Source organism: Macaca nemestrina, chromosome 4 (genome assembly GCF_043159975.1).
Source record: "Macaca nemestrina isolate mMacNem1 chromosome 4, mMacNem.hap1, whole genome shotgun sequence".
Taxonomy (NCBI): domain Eukaryota; kingdom Metazoa; phylum Chordata; class Mammalia; order Primates; family Cercopithecidae; genus Macaca; species Macaca nemestrina.
The window spans coordinates 176833714-176855998 of record NC_092128.1 but is presented as its reverse complement, the minus strand read 5'-3'; the positions used below and the strand labels follow the sequence as shown (position 1 = coordinate 176855998).

The following is a 22285-nucleotide window of genomic DNA, read 5'->3' as shown; positions in this document are numbered from 1 at the left end:
TATAGCACAGAGTATACAACTTTGATTTTTCTTTTATGAATTCTATTCAAGTGTGTGGTATGTTTTATACTAGGTAGAGTATGTAATAATTTGATATTATCTTCCAATAAAACATAATTACAGTACTTTCTTAAATAAGAAATTATTAAGTAGTCAAGAAATTTTAGCTGCATGTAACAAATACTTAGGCAGGAAAAAATAAAACTATAAAATGTGTACTATATATACTACACACATATATTAAATATTAAAATAAGGTTTTTTGTTTTTTTTTTTGAGACAGAGTCTCGCTCTGTCGCCCAGGCTGGAGTGCAGTGGCCGGATCTCGGCTCACTGCAAGCGCCGCCTCCCGGGTTTATGCCATTCTCCTGCCTCAGCCTCCCGAGTAGCTGGGACTACAGGCGCCCGCCACCTCGCCCGGCTAGTTTTTTTTTTTTGTATTTTCTAGTAGAGATGGGGTTTCACTGTGTTAGCCAGGATGGTCTCGATCTCCTGACCTCGTGATCCGCCCATCTCGGCCTCCCAAAGTGCTGGGATTACAGGCTTGAGCCACCGCGCCCGGCCAAAATAAGGTTTTTTTTAAAATCACAAACAACTTATGCAGAATTACTAAGATACAGAATTTCTTAACCAGGTTCCACGAATAAGCTTCAGCCCTGTGGATACTAGTTGCACGCAGTCTTGGGGAATATGGGCATTTTTCTAGTGGAGAAAGCTCACAGCTTTTATTAGTATCAAGGGGTCTTTGATCAAAAACAGCTCATGAACTACAATAAACAAATTATTGGCATATCAAGATTCTGTTTTGTATTAGTTAAGATAAATGAAAATCAACTTGCTTTTAATTTTCTTCCCTAGACCAAAGAGGGAAAAGTCACTTATTTCCCCTAAAGAACTAAGTTATTTGAACCATAAAACATCTTTGGACATCCTATGGCACAGAGCCAAAGTATTTCAAAAGCAATCTGTTTGACAAATTGAATACCCAAGAAGATCCAACTATTTTTCCCCTGAGAAACATGGCTCACGTTTACTGAACATGGTTGTTCTGCTGCTATGCTAAAAGGCACAGAATCACTTGATTTAATAACTGTGACTGTTTTTCCTTCATCTGGTCTTAGAGACACTCAAAAATACATGTATTATGTGAAACAATATTACTTGAAATATGAAGTAGCATGCACCTGAACAATATGTATAGGAGTCCTTTGAAGAGAAAAAAATTAACTAGCAACAGGGGTCTATGAAAGGAGACTAGCAGTTAATGGAAATTTATTTGCTGATTTAGATTATTTAACTTTTTTGAAGGATTTTGCTTTTGGTTCGCCTCAGGATGTCTCTTGGAAATGAGAGACAAAAACAAACGTAACTTAATTACTTAAAATTCATGAGCTCAACAACATAAATCAGGATAAAATTACTTAGCTCACATATACCATTTATAATAATCTTCATACTGTTAATATTATATTGTTTATATTGACCTCATAAAAAAATGATGTAGCTACCAGCATCAGAAATTTCAGGTGTTTATCTATAATATCATATCCATAAAAAGTCCGAAGTATAAGTGCTTTTCTGTAAATAAACATTATTTCTTACCTAGGGATAATACGTAGTATACAATATCAAAATTTATAGAAGGCCTTTGGAGTTTTAAAATACATTAACTTTTTCAAATTAGGTGGTTGTGAAACAAATCAAGAGCTATTAAAGAAAGCCAGTTAACAAACCCCACGAGGTGAGAACTTGTGCCTGGATGGAAAATTTTGAAAAATAACGATTTCAGAACACAGAAAATATACCCAAATCAAGGTAAACTGATAGCCCATTTATCACAAAATTATAAATTTATTCATTTATTTAAAAAATGTATTTATTTAGAGACAGGGTCTCACTGTGTTGTCCAGGCTGGAGTATAGTGGCTATTCACAGGCACGATCATAGCCTTGAACGTCTGGCTTCATGTGATCCTCCCACCTCAGCCTCCAGAGATACATGCCATTGTACCAGGCTACGTTTATTCATTCTTGATGCATTAAAAGTGAGAGGACTACACAGAAAAAGATAGATATACTGATTGGTCATTTATTTATTTGAGATGGATGGAGTCTTGCTCTGTTGCCCAGGCTGGAGTGCAGTGGCATGATCTCAGCTCTCTGCAACCTCTGCCTCCCAAGTTCAAGTGATTCTCCTGTTTCAGTCTTCCAAGTAGCTGGGATTACAGGTGCGTGCCACCACACCCAGACAATTTTTGTATTTTTAGTAGAGATGGGATTTTGTCATGTAGGCCAGGATGGTCTCAAACTCCTGACCTCAAGTGATCCACTCACCTCGACCTCCCAACGTGCTGGGATCATAGGCATGAGCCACCACACCTGGCCTGATTATTTAAATTCTGAAATGGGATATAATGTTTGAACACATGTTCAAATATTTAAATTTGAAGTCGATATTTAACAAAATGATAAGACTATTTCCCATGGCACAAAATGGTAGTCAACATACCACAAGTGCTAAGGGAGATTGGAGCAAGGTGTATGTGTGGAAGGGGGTGGGCGGAAGAGCTAGAAGCTCCTGTCCTCTCTGCAATAGCAATAGGTAATTAGATACCCTCCACCATGAGGCTTTGGGAAGTACCCTCGGAAAGTATTACCAGAAAGACAAAACTGATTCCAGTTTGTCCTAAAAAATCTGAATTTCCCTCAAAGTGTCTGCTTTAGTCATAAAGCAATATTCCATTAAGAGAAGAAAGGATTTTTTCAAAAGATTGAGTTCTTCTTAACCTTTTCCCAAATTACCTTTTATTAAATTTTTACTACCTTAAAAAGAAAAAAACCCCATGCTATAACTAAAAAACTCAACCAACCAGCTTACTGGTATGGCACAGAATCTGACAGAATGAGAGTTAGAGAATTTTATTACTTCTATGCAGAAGAGGTCTTTTTCAAAGGATCATATATGTAAAAATAAAATTTTTGCTTGAACAAAATGAAAGAACCAAACAATACTAATTATGAGAAATCAACATTGCTGTTTGAATCCATACTGATTTTTCTTGCTGTTTCCGTGCCTCCTCTTTCTGAGTCTTTCTCCTTCCAATTGTTTCTCTTCACAAGCATTTTTTCCCCTGACTTCTTACTCTGTCCTGCAGTTCTTTCTCCAATTCTTTTCTTTTTTCCTCTCTTGCTAAACATTTTGCCTTTCACTGCCTTCATAATGAATAAGCCTCCCATGAAAGCAAGTGTCTGAAACCAAGAGTATAAAGGCTTTAGTTAAGCAAACAACCTCATTTACTATAACTGGCCTTCTCATTTCAACATCGATTCAGTTCTTAGTAGCAATTTTTAGAACAGGTAGCATTATGGGGATAATTTATATTTCTAACAGCCTCTTGTGTCTAATTTTAGAAGCCTGAATTTCCCAAGTATACTAAGGAATTAAATCATAATTGTGAATTAGTCTTAAATACTCAAATTTTGCTAGAAAATAAAATGCTATAGACATTTGGAATAGTATACTGACCATAATATGTCTCCCATGATAGAAATATGCACATGACCCAAATAATAACGGAGTGCTTTCACATTTTTGCAGACAAGCTCAAATTCAATGATCTAAAATGCTTGTTAAAAAGACAAGACTACAGTATACAGTACCTTGTCCAGCTTGTAATTCAGTTTACACCACCATACACACATGCAACTCGTCAATAGGAAAGAATCAATCATACGCCACGATTAATAATAACTAATAATTAACTTTTATAAAGAAGGCTTAGTACTTCATGGTAAATGCTATCTTAGACACTGAGCACTCATCTGCGCAGGGGAAACTGAAGCACAGAGCTGGAGATGGTTCATCATTCTTAGTCTGAGAAAGATGTGCATTGCCTGAGTAGGGCATGGAGACCTTTAGAAAGAAGTCTAAGTGGATGACGCAGCCCAGGAGAACTGCCAGGCACTGCAACACTGCCTCCTCCATTGCCACTGACTGGAAGAAAGAAATGCTCAAATGTAAACGGCCATTCACATTAGGACTTGTCCAGTACACACTGACTAGACAGGAACCAACAAGGACTCAACTTTTCAACATGAAACATAAAATCTAGCCCCGTTGGGTGTTGGATTCTCCTTATTTGACCTCTTAAAGGAGCTTGGAAAACTACAAGCTGTACTCTGTGCTGCTGCTCCGTGTTAGAGCTAAGACATTAAAATATGGAACATTAGGCTGTCAGTGCCAAGGAAAACTGCTACAATAACTACTGACATCACCAAGGTGAAGGTAAAGTCAGGTGCCACTGTCCAAAAAGTCCTGGCAGTAATGTTAGTTAACACTTGTTTGAATCATAATTTTATACCTATAGGTAAGCACTGTGTGTAAGAAAAACAACTACCCTTTTGGTACACAGAGTCTCCAAAAAAGTTGGGAGTTTTAATTTTCGTGTAAACTGAAGTAAAAGTCATAGATAATAATTTTAAATGGTTGTTTCTAGAATGTGGATTTGGCAAGACTACTGAACTGATTTCTTAATAAGGTATTTGTTACATATAGAACACATTTTAAAAGCAGAAATTTATGGTAAATAAATTTATGGTAAATAAATTTTATAAATTTACTGAATTCAAACTATTTTAAGATGTACTAATTCATGCTAGCAATAATCACAATACAATTAATTATTCCTGATTAATTCACTGTTCAAATATTTCATCTGATAGTCAAAAACCTAAAATTTCCCATGCATATCAAGGGCAGCATAAGTACAAAGGCTGCCAGTTGGGGAATTTGCAGTGCAAGAGCTTCAATATTTCAGGGTGCTATCGTTTCTCTTCTCCCACCCTCCCCGTTTTTACAGACTTATTTACAACCCAAAAGCAAACTTTATTTGCTACAGTAAGATTCCTGTTTCCTTTCTCAAGTAATTATTGGTTTGGGTGGTAAATAGAAAGATATTTACGCCTTAGGATTTTTTTTGGAATATATAAATGTGACACCTACAAGGTAAATATCTATTAAAATGCATGGAAAAACAGCCTTTTTGGAAAACAAAAAATAAGCCTTCAATTTCCAAGGATTATGTAGAAACTTAAAGGCCCATGACTTTGAATGTGGAGCCATTTAACAGAAGACCACAATTAAAAGTATGCCTTATGTTTTCAATACGTTGCTTCCTATACGAAACAAATACCTATTAACCTGTAACTTTTTCATCTTTAATTAACGCTTGGAGAATTTCTATCTGGGCTTATCAGATTTTGGGTAGGGAAGGGAGGAATGTAATTCTTCCTGAAGAAAATGGGAGAAATCCACAAAAGACAAATTAATCTGAGCAAGACATTCTAGAGGAAAGAACTAAATCAGATTGTATGTTAAAAGAAAAGGCAAGTATAAGTGTATTCAGTTTTTTGACTAAATATGCTTCCTATACTTCCTAATAACTGTCTTATAACTCAGAATCTGGGCTGAACCAGGGTACGATTATTCCCTGTATTACCTTTATACCTAAGAAACTGGACATAACTCTGAGCATGCATCAAAGTAAGTGAATGACTTATTGCAATTTACCCAAAATAGTGAGAATCAGTTTGTGTTAAATGTTATCCTCCTTTGTGGAGCCAGCCACTTAATATAGATGTAGTATCCTGATCAACTAATTTTAAAATTCTGTACTCTGTAAGATACTCCTCCAGTGTTACTGTACTAATCTATAATGAGGGAATTGCATTTCCTTCTTCCAGGTGAACAATCTATGTGAACATGAAATACAAAAGAATCGGAAGCCCGAATTTCTCTTCTGTACTCTCCAGCTGGCTTCCTTTAAGGGAAGGAAGGTTTAGGATACAGCAAATTCACACCACCAGGTTAGATGTGTGAAATGACACATCCCAGGAAGGTAGAAGTAATTTTTGCTTCATCAGTGTGGATGCTCTAAAGGCACTGCTGATCAAGAGGGACACTGAAGAAATTCCAAGGGTCAGGAGGCTGGCTCTGCCTGGTCTATCTCATCATCCAAGAAAACACAGTTGCTAACGGACACATGCTCTAAGGTTAGAAAAAAAGTACTTCATTTTCCAGTGTGGCTACAACAAAGAAAAGTGGGCAAATGACACTTAAGAGACTAAATGATAAATCCATCTCTGAGTTGTCTCAATCAAATTCTATAAATCTTTTGATTCTCTCCAATTTAACTGTTTGCTTTGGCTTTACCCGGTTTGAGAGGAATACTAGAGATAATAAGCGTAACACAACATATTAACTAAGTCCTCCAAATGTGTGTTAAATAACAAAACAATATAGTTATACTGACCTGTGATTTGTTTATTTTTTTTTTGTTTGTTTGTTTTTTGAGACAGGGTCTTACTCTGTTCCCCGGGCTGGAGTACAGTGGCACAATCATGGCTCACTGCAGCCCCGACCTCCCAGACTCTAGTGATTCTCCGACCTCAGCTTCCCAAGTAGCTGGGACTACAGGCACACGCCACCATACCCGACTAATTTTGGTATTTTTTTTTTCTTTCTTTCTTTTTTTTTTTTTAGTAGAGACAGAGTTTCACCCTTTTGCCCAGGCTGGTCTTGAATTCCTGAGCTCAAGTGATCCACCTGCCTCCCAAAGTGGTGGGATTACAGGCACACGCCACTGCACCTGGTCTGACCTGTGATTTTTAAACTCATCTTATTAATTTAAATTTAAAGTTAATAAGAGAAAGCCAAAATTAAAATTAAAAAACAAGAGAAATATTCTTATTTAAAAATAAGTATATTTGGAAAAAGGGCTAGTGGAAAGGGGGGCTAAAATTAGCCTTTATATAAGAAACTCTGTGATGCTGAAAGCAGCCATAGTCAATTAAACAAAGTAGGGGTGACTCACCACATATTAAGGGTGTTCTCTTTAGTAATGGCAACAGCAATTCAATCACCAAAATTATTTAATCTACAGATCTTCTAGACATTTATCAAAAGTCTCACTAGAGTATCATTTTCTAATACCTGAACCTTGTTTTGGGGAGTCAAATTTCTAGAAAAAGAATCTTAATGTGAAGGCACAAATCTGGACTACTACCTGGGTTCAGAAGATAGCTTAATATTTAACAGTTTATATCCCAAGAGACTATTAAAAAGCAATGTAGGTTTTGCAACAGTGCTATTTTCTTTTTTTTGCTTATAAAAGAGACAAGTGACAATGAAAGTTAATGTGAGCATATTTTAATTGAACTTAATCTTTTTTGTTTTTTTGTTTTTAATTGTACTTATTCTTGAGATGGTTAATTTATAGCTGTACTTCCAATACTGACATACCACACATAATCATATATGCATGAATATAGAACATATATAGTGTACACACATACACACACTGTGTAAGCATGAAAGCAAAGTGAAGAAAAACACTAAGTTGGCTCAAATAATATTTCCCCTAAGAGCACTTTCCTGGAATTGTACAATTGAGAAAAGATCATTACCTAATACTCTGAAAGAACAGCACACATACCTCAAACTCAGATGTCTAGACAATTTGGCCTAAAATCTCAATCCAAAGGTCAACTATTATAAAAGTTTCAAATATGATTTCTAATTTTTAATTTTGTTTTCAGAATTAAAGAATAGGAGTTTTAGTTCTTCCTACTGTCAAAAGCTGAATTGGCCAGAGTCAAATATAAAGAATTTTAAGTTAGATAAGGAAAACAAATATTTAGAGGGGAAAAAAGTATAACATCCAATTTCTTATAAGAATAACATACATACATCTAAAGTAGTATATGATTGTTTATAAGAAATAAACTGTGTTGTGATTTTAAGAATTAACATTCTTTTTTTTCTTTTCTTTTTTTTTTTGAGATGGAGTCTCACTCTGTCACCCAGGCTGGAGTGCAGTGGCGCGATCTTGGCTCACTGCAAGCTCCACCTCCCGCGTTCACGCCATTCTCCTGCCTCAGCCTCTCGAGTAGGTGGGACTATAGGCGCCCGCCACCACGCCTGGCTAATTTTTTTTGTATTTTTAGTAGAGACGGGGTTTCACTGTGTTAGCTAGGATGGTCTCCATCTCCTGACCTCGTGATCCACCAGCCTCGGCCTCCCAAAGTGCTGGGATTACAGGTGTGAGCCACCACGCCCAGCCAATAATTAACATTCTTAAGATGATACAGTTGTAAAGTTAAATCAGAAACACCAAATCTGAAAGAGGCTGTGATCTAACCATTTTACATTTCCTCAGAGTTTTGGTATTTTCCCAATTTTACTGTGCAAATGTGACAAAACCATACACCACTTCTGCCACAAGAGACAAAAGCAATTACTCCACTAAAACAGTAAGATTTAAAAATGTGAGGTAACAAAATAAAGATCTACATTTAAGCGCAATGAAGATAAGAAGTGGCAGAAAAATTCTTAGTTTTAAAAAAGAAAACAATCCCTTTTAATAGTATTCAAAGAACATAAGAAAGATAAAGCTTTTGGAATCAACTTGATGTGACTGCAAACAGACAAAAGAATGGAGATGTGTCAAAATATGATTCAGGTTAAAAACAGATGTCATGCTGGGGCCACTCATTGAGCCCTAATTTATAGATGCCAAATTCATTCTTGTATTTTCAAGGAGAAAAGTGCAATTTAGATTGTCTCACAATGGCATAATAAATTTTTCTGCCTGAGATTAAATAGCAACTAATCATTTGGACAGTTAAAAAAATTAAAGGGTAGGACATACATGTAGGCACACATAGAAGAGTTACCTTCAGCTGATTATTGAAAATATCAATCTCCTGTAGTTTTGATCTAGTTTCTTTCTCCACTTCATCCAGTTGGTCTCGTAGCTGCTGCCGAGCTAGTTCTTTTGCTTCTAAGGCTCTTTTAAGTGTAACAAGTGAATCTCCTATTTTAGAAAAACATTGCAAAGATAAGAAAAACTTTAATTTGCAGTGAGGAAAATGTTTTTTAATGTTCTCCTTTCACTTAGGGAAATTCTTGCTGGTTATAAAATAAGAGAAGACCAGGCACGGTGGCCTATGCCTATAATCCCAGCTCTTTGGGAGACCAAAGCGGGCAGATCACCTGGGGTCAGGAGTTCAAGACCAGCCTGGCCAATACAGTGAAACCCCATCTCTGCTAAAAACACAAAAACTAGCTGGATGTGGTGGCATGCACCTGTAGTCCCAGCTACTTGGGAGGCTGAGGCAAGAGAATCTTGAACCCGTGAGGCGGAGGTTACAGTGGGTCGAGATTGCACCACGGCACTCTAGTGGTGTGCCTGGGGGACAGAGCGAGACTCCATCTCAAAAAAAGAAAGAAAAAAGTAAAGGTCAACTTTAAAAATAAAACACCTACTGTGCAAACTGTTCTGCTGAACTTGTTTTAATTGGTCATTGAGTATCTGTTTTTCTGGAATAAGTCTTCCAAGCATTTGCTGAGATTCCTGGGAAGGAAGGAGGAAAACAGTAATGAATGACAGGGAAGGCTACCATGTCTACATTAAGATCCAGGCAGAGCTTAAGTCAGTTTTCTCAGACTCTTCCCAAATCCTGTACGGTGAAGCTGCATTTAATCATTAGCTAGGTGAGGCTCCTGCTTTCTTGCTAATAAATTAACTGTTTGCCAAATGCTTTTCCCTAAAATAAAGTTAAGACAGCTATAGCTTCCCTGATATTTCTTATATTTTTGTTGACTTACTGGATATTTATAAGCTTCAAAAAATGTACATTAAGTACCACTCCACAGAGATAAATTGAAGTAATGATCTTCCAATGGCACCGGGATCAAATGCAAATGCAGTGATCCTACTGTTTGTAAACTAACTCAGTGGTCTAAATAGGAGTTATCTTATTACTCTGTCCTGAACTTTGATACTTACTAAGGCTGAACTTAGGTTTACCATATACCTGAAGTTGGAAACAGAAATCAAAGATTTTTAACAACTAGAATCTTAGCTGCTGTATATATTTTTCCACCACACTGGATGGAATTTTAAACAGGTACACAAAAGTTTTGAAGCAACTATTTTTTAACTGACACAAGAAAAAAGTTAAGCCACACTGCACAGGCTGTTTGGAATTTTTGTGGTTAACTTGCCAAGCATAGTATTTGCTTAAATTTAGCTGAAAATATCCTGTATAGTTTCTGCACATTTCAGTAAATGGCAGCCTTCCCAGGTTATAATAAAGAATATTTGACTCTTATTTTTACCTTGATAAAAAATGAGCTCTATGTATTGACTTTTTCTTTGAAAAACTAAAAACGCCTTAATTAAAATTTTTCATCAGAAGCTAAAAACCAGTCCATTTTGGAATAACTACCTTTAGATACAGACTGGTTTACGTGGAATAAATCTCTGTGTAATATATGTCTAAATGATAGAGTTAACTCAATAGCAAGAATTTAGAAGCATCTTCTCCTATGAATAATCCATAACAGAAAAAAAACTTGATAAAACAGAATACACGTATCAGATCTGACTTATCTCCAAAGCAAGTATCTGCTAATCCCTGTACAGAAAGGGAACCAATATCTCATTACCTACTACATACTTTTCTTTCTTCAAAGAATGTTTTATTTTTCACTTCATTACATTTTGGGGAATCCTGATTTTTATCATATTATCAATAAGTGAACATTCTAAGCATCAATCTTAAATAATAAAAATTGTACTTGGTCATATAGTATTAGGTGATAATACTCAGATAAATAAACCCATGGCCTTCATCCTTAAATTTTCCAGGAGAATATTTTATGGAACTTCACCTCAAGAGTTAATGAAAGACACTTAAAGAGAGTTAACACATAGAAAAATATACTTAGGCCAAGGTGGGCGGATCACCCGAGGTCAGGAGTTCGAGAACAGCCTGGCCAACATGGTGAAACCCCATCTCTACAAAAAATAGAAAAATCAGCCGGGTGTGGTGGCGCTTGCCTGTAATCACAGCTACTGGGGAGGTTGAGGAAGGAGAATCACTTGAACTCGGGAGGCGGAGGTTGCAGTGAGCCGAGATTGCGCCACTGCATTCCAGCCTGGGCAACAGTGAGACTTTGTCTCAAAAAAAAAAAAAAAAAAAAAAAAATATATATATATATATATATATATATACACACACACACTTTAAAAAGGTGCATGCATTTTGTAATATTTTAAAATAATTTCCAGCAATCAATTTCTGATACTTTTTACTTTACAAATCTCAAATTTCAAATGTATAAGAACGTTCTTAGGACTTCAAAGTACATGAAACAATAACTGAACAGAACAGAAATGAAAGGAAAATGGACAAATCCACAATGACCAGGATTTCAGTGTTCCACTCTCAGTAGCTAATAAAAGTTGTCACAAAATCAGTCAAGACATAGGAGACTTGAAGACCACCATGAATCAACTTGATCTAACTGACATTTAGGGGACACTCTACAAAACTATAACAGCATGCACATTCTCTTCAAGCGCCCATAGAATATTCCCCAAGACAGATCATGTGCTGAGCCATAAATCTCAATAAATGTGAAAGAATTCGAATAAATTACAAAGAAAATTTTAAAAAGAGTTTGAATTGAATATGAAAATGCAACATTTTAAAACTTTGTGGGATATGGCAATTTCAGTGTTTAGATGGAAATTTAAAGCTTAAAATGTTTGTATCAAAAATGAAGAAAGGTCCAAAATCAATTATCTAAACTTCCTCCTTATGAAGCCTGACAAAAGAAAATTAAACCCCAAATAAGTAATTGGAAGAAACAAGAGAAAAAGAGCATAAATAAATAAAACAGAAAACAGACATACCACAGAGAAAAACAATAAAGCCAAGAGCTTATTTAAAAAAAAAAACAACAATAAAGCCAAGAACTTATTTTTTAAAAATCAACAAACTCCAGATAGATTGATCAAGAAAAGAAGGAGGAGAGAGACAGTAGGAGAAAGGAGAGAAGGGATTAGGAAGGAAAAGGAGGAGGAAGCTGGAAGACAGAGTGAGATGACACAAATCACCAATATCAGGAAAGAAAGAAGGGACATCACTACAGATACTACAGACTTGCATACAATAAGAGAATGTTAGAAACAACTTTATACAAATAAATTTAGTAATTTAGATAATATAAACAAATTCATTGACAGATACAAATAATCAAAACAGATTCAAGGAGAAAAAGAAAATCAGAATAGCCCTATACCTACTGAATAAATTTTATAATTAAGTCTTACCACAAAGAAAATTCCAGGTCCAGAGGGCTTCACTGGTGAATGCCACCAAAATTTAAAGAAGAAATGCTATTTCAACACAAACATTTTTAGAAAACAGAGGAGGAAGGAATACTTTCCAACTCATTTTCTTAGGCCAGCATTACCCTGATATCAAAACTAGACAAGAATATTAGAAGAAAACTAAAAACCAATTATCTCTGTTGAATTGAATTCAATAGATTTAAAAAGATCCTCAAAAAAAAAAAAAAAAAAAAAAAAAAAAAAAAAAAAAACGGGAAATGGAATATTTTAATAAAGGGTAATATACCATGATCAAAAGTGGTTTATCCCAAGAACGGAAGGCTGATTTAACATTCAAATGGCAATCCATGTATTTCATCATATTAACAAAATAAGAAAGAAAAAACATAATACTTATCTCAATAGATGCGGGAAAAAACATATGATCTAATTCAACACCCATTCATCATAAAAACCCTCAGCAAAAAGGGAAGTCCATCAACCTGATAAAAGGCATTTACAAGAACCCTGGTTAACACTATACTCAATGGTGAGAGAGCTTTCCTTCATCGAGAGGGAACAAGGCTCTTCCCACTTCTATCCAATACAGTATGGGAGGTTCTGGTCAACAAAGTAAGACACACAAAGAAAGTTAGTTAAGCAATCATAGATATAAGGTCAATATACAAAAATAAGTTCTATTTCCATATACTGGCACCAAACAACTGGAAACTAAAATAAAAATATGCAATATACGATAGCATCGAAAGCCACAAAATACTCAGGGATAAACTTTACAAAGTATGTACAAGACTTAGACACGGCAAACTACAAAACATTGCGGAGTGAAATTTATAACAACCTAAACAGAGATTTATGCCATAGATTTACTATTGCTAAGATGCCAAATCTTCCCAAATTGACTTATAAATTCAATGGAATTCCAACAAAATTCCAAGCATGTCTGGTAAGCTGATTCTAAAATGTACATGGAAATGTTAAGGACCTAGAATAACCAAAAACAATTCTGAAAAAAGAAGAACAATAACAGAGAATTCGTATCACCTGACTTCAAAAATTAGGTATCGACAGAGTGAGATACTGGTAAAGGACAGACAGATCTAAAGAACAGAATAGAGTCCAGAATAGACCATTACAAATATGTTTAACCGATTTTCAACAAGCTACCAAGGTAACTCAATGGGAGAAAAGACAGTGTTTTTAATAAATCGTGTTATAACAACTGTGTATCAGTATGTAAAAAAAAAAAAACCTCAACCTTTACCCTATATGCAAAAATCAACTTGAAATAGCTCATAGACCTAAACATATAAGATACAACTATGAAACTTAAAATTTTAAAGTTTTTTTGCAATTTATAAAAACTTAAAACTAATTTTTTTAAACCCCAAAAACTTCTAGAAGAAAATAAAATATCTGCAATCATGGGGTAGTCAAAGATTTCTTAGATAGAACATAAAAAGCATGAACACCAAAAGAAAAAAAATGGTAAACTGAACTTTATCAAAATTTAAAACTTCTGCCCTTTAAAAAATACCTTTACAAAAATTAAACCCAATCCAGATTGGGAGAAAATATTTGCAAAACATGTATCTGACAAATGACTTGTTAAGAACATAAAAATAACTTTTACAAATAAATAGTAAGACAAACAGCCCAATAAAAAATAGGCAAAAGATTTGTTCAGACACTTCAACAAAGATACACAGTAAAAGATACTCGCCAATAAACATGTAAGATGATTCCCAACATCATTAGCCTTCAGGGAAATACAAATTAAATGATCAGAATGTAAAATGGTACAAACTCTGTGCAGTTTGACAGTTCTCTTGCTTTTCTTTCTCTTCTCTCTTTTTTTTTTTTGAACAGGGTCTCAGTCTGTGGCCCAGGCTGTCAGTGGCTCAATCATAGCTCACTGCATCCTCCATCTCTTGGGCTCAAGTGGTCCTCCTGCCTCAGGCAGGTACTACAGGTGAATGCCCCCATGCCAGCTAATTTTTAAATTTTTTTAATGTAGAGATGTTGCCCAGGCTGGTCTCAAATTCCTGGGCTCAAGCAATCCTCCTACCTTGCCCTCTCAAAGTATTGGGTTTACAGGTGTGAGCCACTGTGCCCGGCCTGACAGTTTCTTATGGGGTTAAATATATACTTATATGACATGGTAGTTCCGTTCCTAAAAATTTACCCAAGAAAAATAAACCATTTCCGCATAAAGACTTGTACATAAATGCTCACTGCAGTTTTATTCATAAAAGTTCCAAACTGGAAAGAACCTGAATATCAACCAATAGGTGAATGAACATATAAGGAAACACTACTCTGTGATGAAAAGAAACAAAGGAGTCATTCACTCAATAACATGGATATATCTCAAAAACATCATGCTGAGAAAAAGTCTGACATAAAAGAGTCACAGACAAATATGATCATCTGCAGGCAACATTTACATGAATTTGATGTTCAACACTTGATACCAAACCAGGTTATATCATAACAACTTTGGATAGGGTTTAAAATGAAGACAGAACTACTAATAGTGCTCTGTGCGTCTCCAACTATTTACTATACGTATAGCTCTCATATGACCCCCTAAAATACTTAAGTGTACTTATTTATTATAATTATCGCAGTAAAGCCAAAGTCCTGTTGGACTACAGGTTCTGTGTGATCCAGCTCCCACCTGCTCTAACCAGTAGTCTCCTTGCTGTAACTGGCATCTCAAGAGTCCTGCCATGGCCTCAGGACTTTGGCACTGCTATTTCTCTGCCTAGATCTTGCTCTGCCAGATACCCACATGGCTTAGCCTATCATTAATTTCAAGTCTCTGCTCAAATGTCACCATCCAGAAAGACCTGTCTTGGCTACCTTAGTTAAAATCACAACCTTTCTTATCCCTAGGACTCTCTATTCCCTTCCCTACTCACTCTCCCTAGCACTTTTCATCTTCTAATACAGTACACACTTTATTTGGTTAGTCTCTGTTCCTCCGGCAAACAGAGAGGGTAAGCTCCCAGAAGACAGAGTGTCTGTCCCTGCTGTAGCCTCAGAAACTGCAAAAGCATCTGGCCCGAAGCAGTGCTCAATAAACATCTGCTGAGTCTGTCTCCTTGACAGGCTACTTTTCACACAAGGACCCTGTCTACTTCATTTTTGCTTCCCAGTGCCTAATACAAGATAGTTGCTTAATGTTTACTGAATAAATAAGTAAATGAAATGAGTTAGAGAAAAGGATGCCAGTTGAATAGCATTTAAGAGGCATATTTCCTCACCTGTAATTGTTGCTGTAGATGGGTGATTTCGGCAATTCTCAACTCTCTAGATTTGTTTGTGCTCTCAATTTCTTGCCTTTGGGTGGTCAATCGACATCTGATATCTTGAAGTTTCCCTTCTAGTTGATGCTTTTTATCATTCTTGAACAAATGAAAGAGTAATTAAAAATTATTACTGTTTTTAATGGTTCCATCTTAGTATATTTCCAAAGTATAACCAAACTTCACTCACTAGAGCTTCTAATTCAAATTCCAATGTCTTTTTCTTTGCTTTCAGTACAACTATGTCCTCTTGTTCTTTGTTTCTTTGATTTAGTAGTTCTTGCCTTCGATTCCGTTCCCACTCAAGTTGTCGTTGCCTTTCAAGTTCCCGTTTTGCAGCCTGTGACATTTACAAAGAGACAAATTACTAATTTTTCAGTTCTTACACTACACAATGTCTCTTCACAAAAGTGACATCTAGTAAGTCCTTCCTTTTAGGGATTAAATAATAAACATTACAAGAAATCACATTACAAAACAAAAAGTAACTTATAAAAATACGGTATTCCTTCTATGGGAATAAAGGGAATATACAGAGCTGGCTATTATATTTATGTAATATTATATTTATGTAAGATGACAGGATCATTTCCCCATTAGAATTCCATTCTTTATACCTTCAAGAATGCTTGATGTACTAACTAAAAGTGCTCCTTCTTACTTACTGACACACCAAGAAGGAAAATTTATGTAGTAAAATCAAACTAAAACACCCCTGAACAAAAACAAACAAAAGTTGATTTTACTCCACCAAAAGAGAAATTATTATTTAACTCCAGCCTGGGCGACAGAGTGAGACTCTGTCTCAAAAAAAAAGGAGTTATGGCTATAAGTTTCGTTTCTTTCTTTTTTTTGAGACAGGGTCTTGCTCTGTCACCCCAGCTGGAATGCAGTGGCCCTCCAACTACTGGCCTCAAGTGATCATCCCTCCTCAGCCTCCCAAAGGGCTGGGATTACAGGCTTGAGGCATGGCACTCAGGCTATTTTTTTATATCGAAAAATTCCTCATTTTTATTATTCCATTAACATGAGAGAATTATGTGTTGCTTCTGCAGTAATGTACTAAAATTGGAAAGAGAGACAAGATTGGCTTAGTCCCTTTCCAGGTATGGTGCTAAATTTATGAAGACTTCCATAGAATATAGGGAGGATGTCCCACACATATTTTTAAAAGAGTTTAAAAAGAAGGTTGCACAGGCCGGGTGCAGTGGCTCATGCCTGTAATCCCAGCACTTTGGGAGGCTGAGGCGGGCGGATCACCTGAGGTCAGGAGTTCGAGATCAGCCTAACCAACATGGTGAAACCTAATCTCTACCAAAAATATGAAATATTAGCTGGGTGTTGTGGTGGGCACCTGTAATCCCAGCTACTCAGGAGGCTGAGGCAGGAGAATCGCTTGAACCCAGGAGGCAGAGGTTGCAGTAAGCTGAGATCACGCCACTGCACTCCAGCCTGGAAGTGACAGAGTGAGACTCTGTCTCAAACAAACAAACAAACAAAAGGAAGGTTGCAGAACAATGTAATTGGTATGACACTATTACAGTGGTTTTTTAAAAAATTGCACAACCCTTATACTCTCCACCATATAAACCTTTATATTTTTATATAGGTGTATACAGAGAAAACAGTTTGGAAAAACACGTAACTGGTATCAGTGGTTTGTTACAATTGTATCATCAAAAACTTGTACATTAATGTTCATAACAGCATTGTTTATAACAGCCACAATGACCATCAACTGCTGAATGAATTAAAAAACATGGTATACCCATATAATAAAATATTACTCAGCCATAAACAGGAATAAAGGACTGATTCATTTTACAATGTGGATAAAACTTGAAAACATCATGCTAAATGAAAGCCAGAAACAAAAGTCCATATATTGATGATTCCATTTATAAAAAATGTCCTGAATAGGTAAATCTAGAAAAACAGAAAGTAAATTAATGATAGACAGGAGCTGGAGGAAGAAAGAAATGGGGAGTAGCTGCTTAATGGGTAAGGAGCTGGAGTGATGAAAATGTTCTGGAATTAGGGATGATGGCTGCACAGCTTTGGGAATATACTAAAACTACTGAACTGTAAAAAGACAAAGATGGCATGAATAGATCACTTGGATAATTCTGAAAGGGGGTAATTGCACACTAACTCGGGGTGGCTCCACTCTCGCCTGCTTACCTCTCGCCTCTCAATTTCCTTCCTCCTTTCCTCCTCTCTCTGCCGTTCTAGCTCCCGCTGCTTTTCCAGTTGCTTCTCCAGTTCCAGTTGTCTTTTGCGCTCTTGCTCCTGGCGCTCACGCTCCTTCCTCTCCTGCTCTGCCCGCTCCAGCTGGGCCAGGCGCTCCTGCTCTTTGCGCTGCTGCTCCAGGAGAGCTTGCCTTCGTTTCTCCAGTTCCAGGTTGCCACGTTCAAAGTTCTCCCTCTTCTTATCTTCAAACGTTACTTCAGACAAGGAACACAGCAACTATGAAAGCTCATGATTTTCAACATACTCTTTTCAAAGGAAAACTCACCAGTGTATTTGAAACTTGTAGTACAAACCCAAACTCAGAACTCCCTAAGCTTCTGTGTCCTTGTTAATGAGCACAATAAAAACCCCCTTTGCCTAACCTCTCTGCTTGTGTCTTCTCCTCCACGCCAAACACTGTTTCTAAAAGACCCTTATCTAGCAGTTCTACATCACTACCCAGACTCCTTTCCTTCCCTGTTACTCCATCCTTTCCCTTCTTCCCATGAGCTTGCCTTAGGAATTAACCCCCTCTCTTCTGGACCATGAGTCTCTGCCTCTCTCCCTCCTTCCCCTTGTCTTATAACTGTGCTGATGAGTCCTGTATTCTAACAAGACTTCTCAAAGCAGAGCTAAAGGTGAGCTTTTCACACTGAAGAACAAGCTGGGTCCTTATCCCTACAGAGATCACAGTCAGTCAACAATTTTTTCTAACCCATTATTCAGTTTCCTTCTTTGATACATCAATTATAAATTTAGAATGATTACTCGGTTCTATCATTTTTTTCTCTAATACTTTGTTTATGTCCATTTTATTTCTACATTTTCTACAATCCCATCATCCGCATCCCTTACTATCCTCAGCAGTGTCTATTTCATTTCTGTGTCGGCCTCACGCAATTCTCCTTGGTACCAACCCCGGCCAGGGGAGTGTTCATTGCCACCCTGTGCAGCATGCCAGTCCCTGGTCCACATCTAAGAACCATCACTTCTCACTCTGCCTTGAGATCTGCAGCTGTGAGCATCCTTCTTTGGCTTCTTCCCACATTCCTGTTTGGACTTCACTGCTTTAGATAGACTTCCTTCACATACTGTAGTCAGCGATTAGAGATGAAAGAGGGCAAGTATGTATTGGTTTCCTTGCTCACCTTTGGTAATTTCAGAGGAAACGGTGTCCTCTATTCTGATACTTAAAGTTCAAAGTCCTGGCTGGGTGCAGTGGCTCACACCTGTAATCCCAGCACTTTGGGAGGCTGAGGTGGGCAGATCACCTGAGGTCAGGAGTTTGGGACCAGCCTGGCCAACATGGTGAAACCCCGTCTCTACTAAAAATACAAAAAAATTAGCCGGGTATGGTGGCAGGCACCTATAATCCCAGCTACTTGGGAGGCTGAGACAGGAGAATCGCTTAAAGCTGGGAGGCAGAGGTTACAGTGAGCCAAGATTGTGCCACTGCACTCCAGCCTGGGTGACAAGAGTAGACTCCATCTTAAAAAAAAAAAAAAAAAAAAAAAATTTCAAAGTCCCCCTACCACAGAAAGGGATGATGTAAGGTGATACATCTGCAAGGTGGATGAATCTCAAAAATATTGTGCCAAGTGAAAGATGTCAGTTATAAACAGTCATACATGATTCAATTTATATGAAATATCCACAATAGGTAAATCCCAAGAGACAGAAAGCAGATTGGTGGTTGCCACAGGCTGGAGGGAATGATGGATATGGAGTTTTGTTTTGGGGTAAGGAAAGTATCTTGGGACAAGAGAGAGGTTGTGACTGCAAGACACTGTGAGTGCACTAAATGCCATTGTTAGGAACTGAATGTTTGTGCCACCTCACCAAAATCCATACTTTTAAGCCCTAATTACCCTAATGTGATATTTGGAGATGGAGCCTCTGGAAGGTTAAGATTAGATTAGCTGGCCAGGCGTGGTGGCTCACGCCTGTAATCCCAGCACTTTGGGAGGCTGAGGCAGGCAGATCACCAGAGGTCAGGTATTTCAGACCAGCCTGACCAACATGGAAAAACCCTGTCTCTACTTAAACAAACAATTAGCTGTAAGAGTGGGGCCCTTATGATAAATTAATTTCCTTATAAAAAGACGGGGACGGCCGTGCGCAGTGGCTCACACCTGTAATCCCAGCACTTTGGGAGAGCGAGGCGGGTGGATCACCTGAAGTGAGGAGTTCGAGACCAGCCTGACCAACACGGTGAAACCCCATCTCTACTAAAAATACCAAATCTGCTGGTGTGGTGGCGCATACGTGTAATCCCAGCTACTTGGGAGGTTGAGGCAGGAGAATCGCTTGAACCCAGGAGGCGGAGGTTGCAGTGAGCCAAGATTACGCCACTGCACTCCAGCCTGGGCAATAAGAGTAAAACACTGTCTCAAAAAAAAAAAAAAAAAAAAAAAAAAAAAAAAGGCAGGGACAGAGATAGAGAGGAGAGAGAGAGAGCGCTGTCTCTCTCTGCATGCATGAACCAAGGAAATCCCATGTGAGCAAAAAAAAAAAGTGAAGGCTGCTGTGTGCATGCCGGGAAGAGGGCCCTCACTGGGAACCAAACCTGCACACTGTGATCTTGGACTTCCAGCCTCCAGGACGGTGAGAGAGAAAATTCCTGCTACTCAAGCCACCCCGTCTATGCTATTTTGTTATGGCAGCCCAAAAAGACTAAGACAGCCACTGAACTGTACATTTTGTATTATGTGAATCTCATCTCAATTTAAAAAACTCTCCAAGTCTCTATATATCTTTTTAATTCCAGCATCTGGCAATATTCCTAGTACGTAGAAGGCATACAATAAATGGCTGTTGAAAGAATGAATGCACAAATGAAATCTCTGATAATGTTGTTTCCTGTTCAAATTTTTAAATGAATGTCTACTAAAAACGGAAAAAGAAAATTCTGCATTCCAAGCATTCCTGTCCTTATTTGCCATTGAAACTTGATTCTCATTGTGACCAAAACCTGAAATAATCTCACTTCCACTTGCAGTGACCCTATTCATCTTGAAGTCTCAACTCAACTGTGACCTCTTCCACAGACATTTAATTCCTCATATCTTCCCCAGTCTACACCAACCAACCATAAGTGAGGTCTGTTGTGCATCTATAATACTCTCCAGGAATTTATCCCACTCACGTACTGCTTAAGTGATTGCTTATACGGATATCTTAAATCCTCTAATACATTTTAAAGTTTCTAGAGAGTATGAACCATGTATTAGCATTTAGATTCTTTGCTCAACATGCAGCCTTGCACACAGAATATATCCAATAGTATTTCATCAGTGAACAAAGGGTAATTTAGTTCAGACAATAAACTGGGACAGCTAGTGTTCTGACCAGACCAATTAACTGCTGAGCATCTTAAATGCAGCAAAATGACACCGACAAAGTACTTATCATAAAAGACTCCATAATTTCATTTGCTTCTTAGTATCATTATCATCTCACCATTAATAATTCATAGCCACCTTAGAATATTTTAATAGTATGATGGATTTATCACTGTAAATGAGGACTATTTAAAATAGGTTCAGGCCGGGCGCAGTAACTCACGCCTGTAATCCCAGCACTTTGGGAGGCCGAGGTAGGTGGATCACTTGAGGTCAGGAGTTCAAGATCAGCCTGGCCAACATGGTGAAACCCTGTCTCTACTAGAAATACAAAAATTAGCCGGGCGTGGTGCACATGCCTGTAGTCCCAACTACTGCAGAGGGTGAGGCAGGAGAATCGCTTGAACCTGGGAGGCGAAGGTTGCAGTGAGCCTACATTGCGCCACTGCACTCCAGCCTGGGTGACAGAGTAAGACTCTGTCTCAAAAAACAAAATAAAATAAAACAGGTTCACATTAAATTTAAAATAGGTTCCTGTAATTAAGGAGTTTCCAATTCTCTTATAACAACATGAGAAAATAACAGTAGATGATTTGACTTTCTATTTCTGCACTGGTGGTATTAAGCAATCACCTTGATACTCATCAATTTTTAGTGCTGTATATTCTATGGATAATATTTACATAATTTTTGTGTAGCAGTTTTATAATCAGATTTCAAGTTACAAGTTAGAACAACAGTGCATTAGCAGAGTGCATAATGTTCTTATTTCTCTATCCAGACCCAAATCCACAAGTAACAATATCTCTGACTAAGGTCAGTTAAGTTACAAGGCAAAAATGTCAAAAACTAAATTTATGTTTACCTCTTTGTCTTAGAGATAGGAAATCTCTAATTTCATTTAATCTAAATGATTTAACTCAATATAAAGGCTGCCTTACCAGGTAATTTCTTTTCTAATTGTTGTTGTTCATCTTCTAAAACTGGTTCCTCTGGTAGCCTCTGATCTACAGATGTTGAGCTTATGACAGATATACCACTGCCAGATCGAACTCTTCTGCAATTGTGGGGAAAAAGAAAAATGCATTCAGACAGAGCTGTCTGGGTGGAGTTGGACAAGTTATGAAGAAGAATTTTTAAAGATTTTACCACACCATGAGCAAATTTCATTTATAGTACAGAAGAGATAAAGATTTGGTCTT

General features: G+C 37.3%; 1 protein-coding gene across 10 annotated transcripts in view; it reads right to left on the bottom strand.

Moving 5' to 3' along the window:
* Positions 1-22285, bottom strand: part of LOC105472692 (intersectin 1) — a 252536-nt gene that overhangs the window by 102917 nt on the left and 127334 nt on the right. For all 10 annotated transcript variants that reach the window (XM_011726179.2, XM_024790051.2, XM_024790050.2 and 7 more), the window contains 6 exons: positions 22025-22140; positions 17695-17957; positions 15704-15853; positions 15472-15612; positions 9325-9412; positions 8733-8872 (listed from right to left, as the gene is read on the bottom strand). In XM_011726179.2, coding sequence (XP_011724481.1) covers positions 8733-8872; positions 9325-9412; positions 15472-15612; positions 15704-15853; positions 17695-17957; positions 22025-22140 — 898 coding nt within the window. The remainder of the gene's footprint in view (positions 1-8732; positions 8873-9324; positions 9413-15471; positions 15613-15703; positions 15854-17694; positions 17958-22024; positions 22141-22285) is intronic.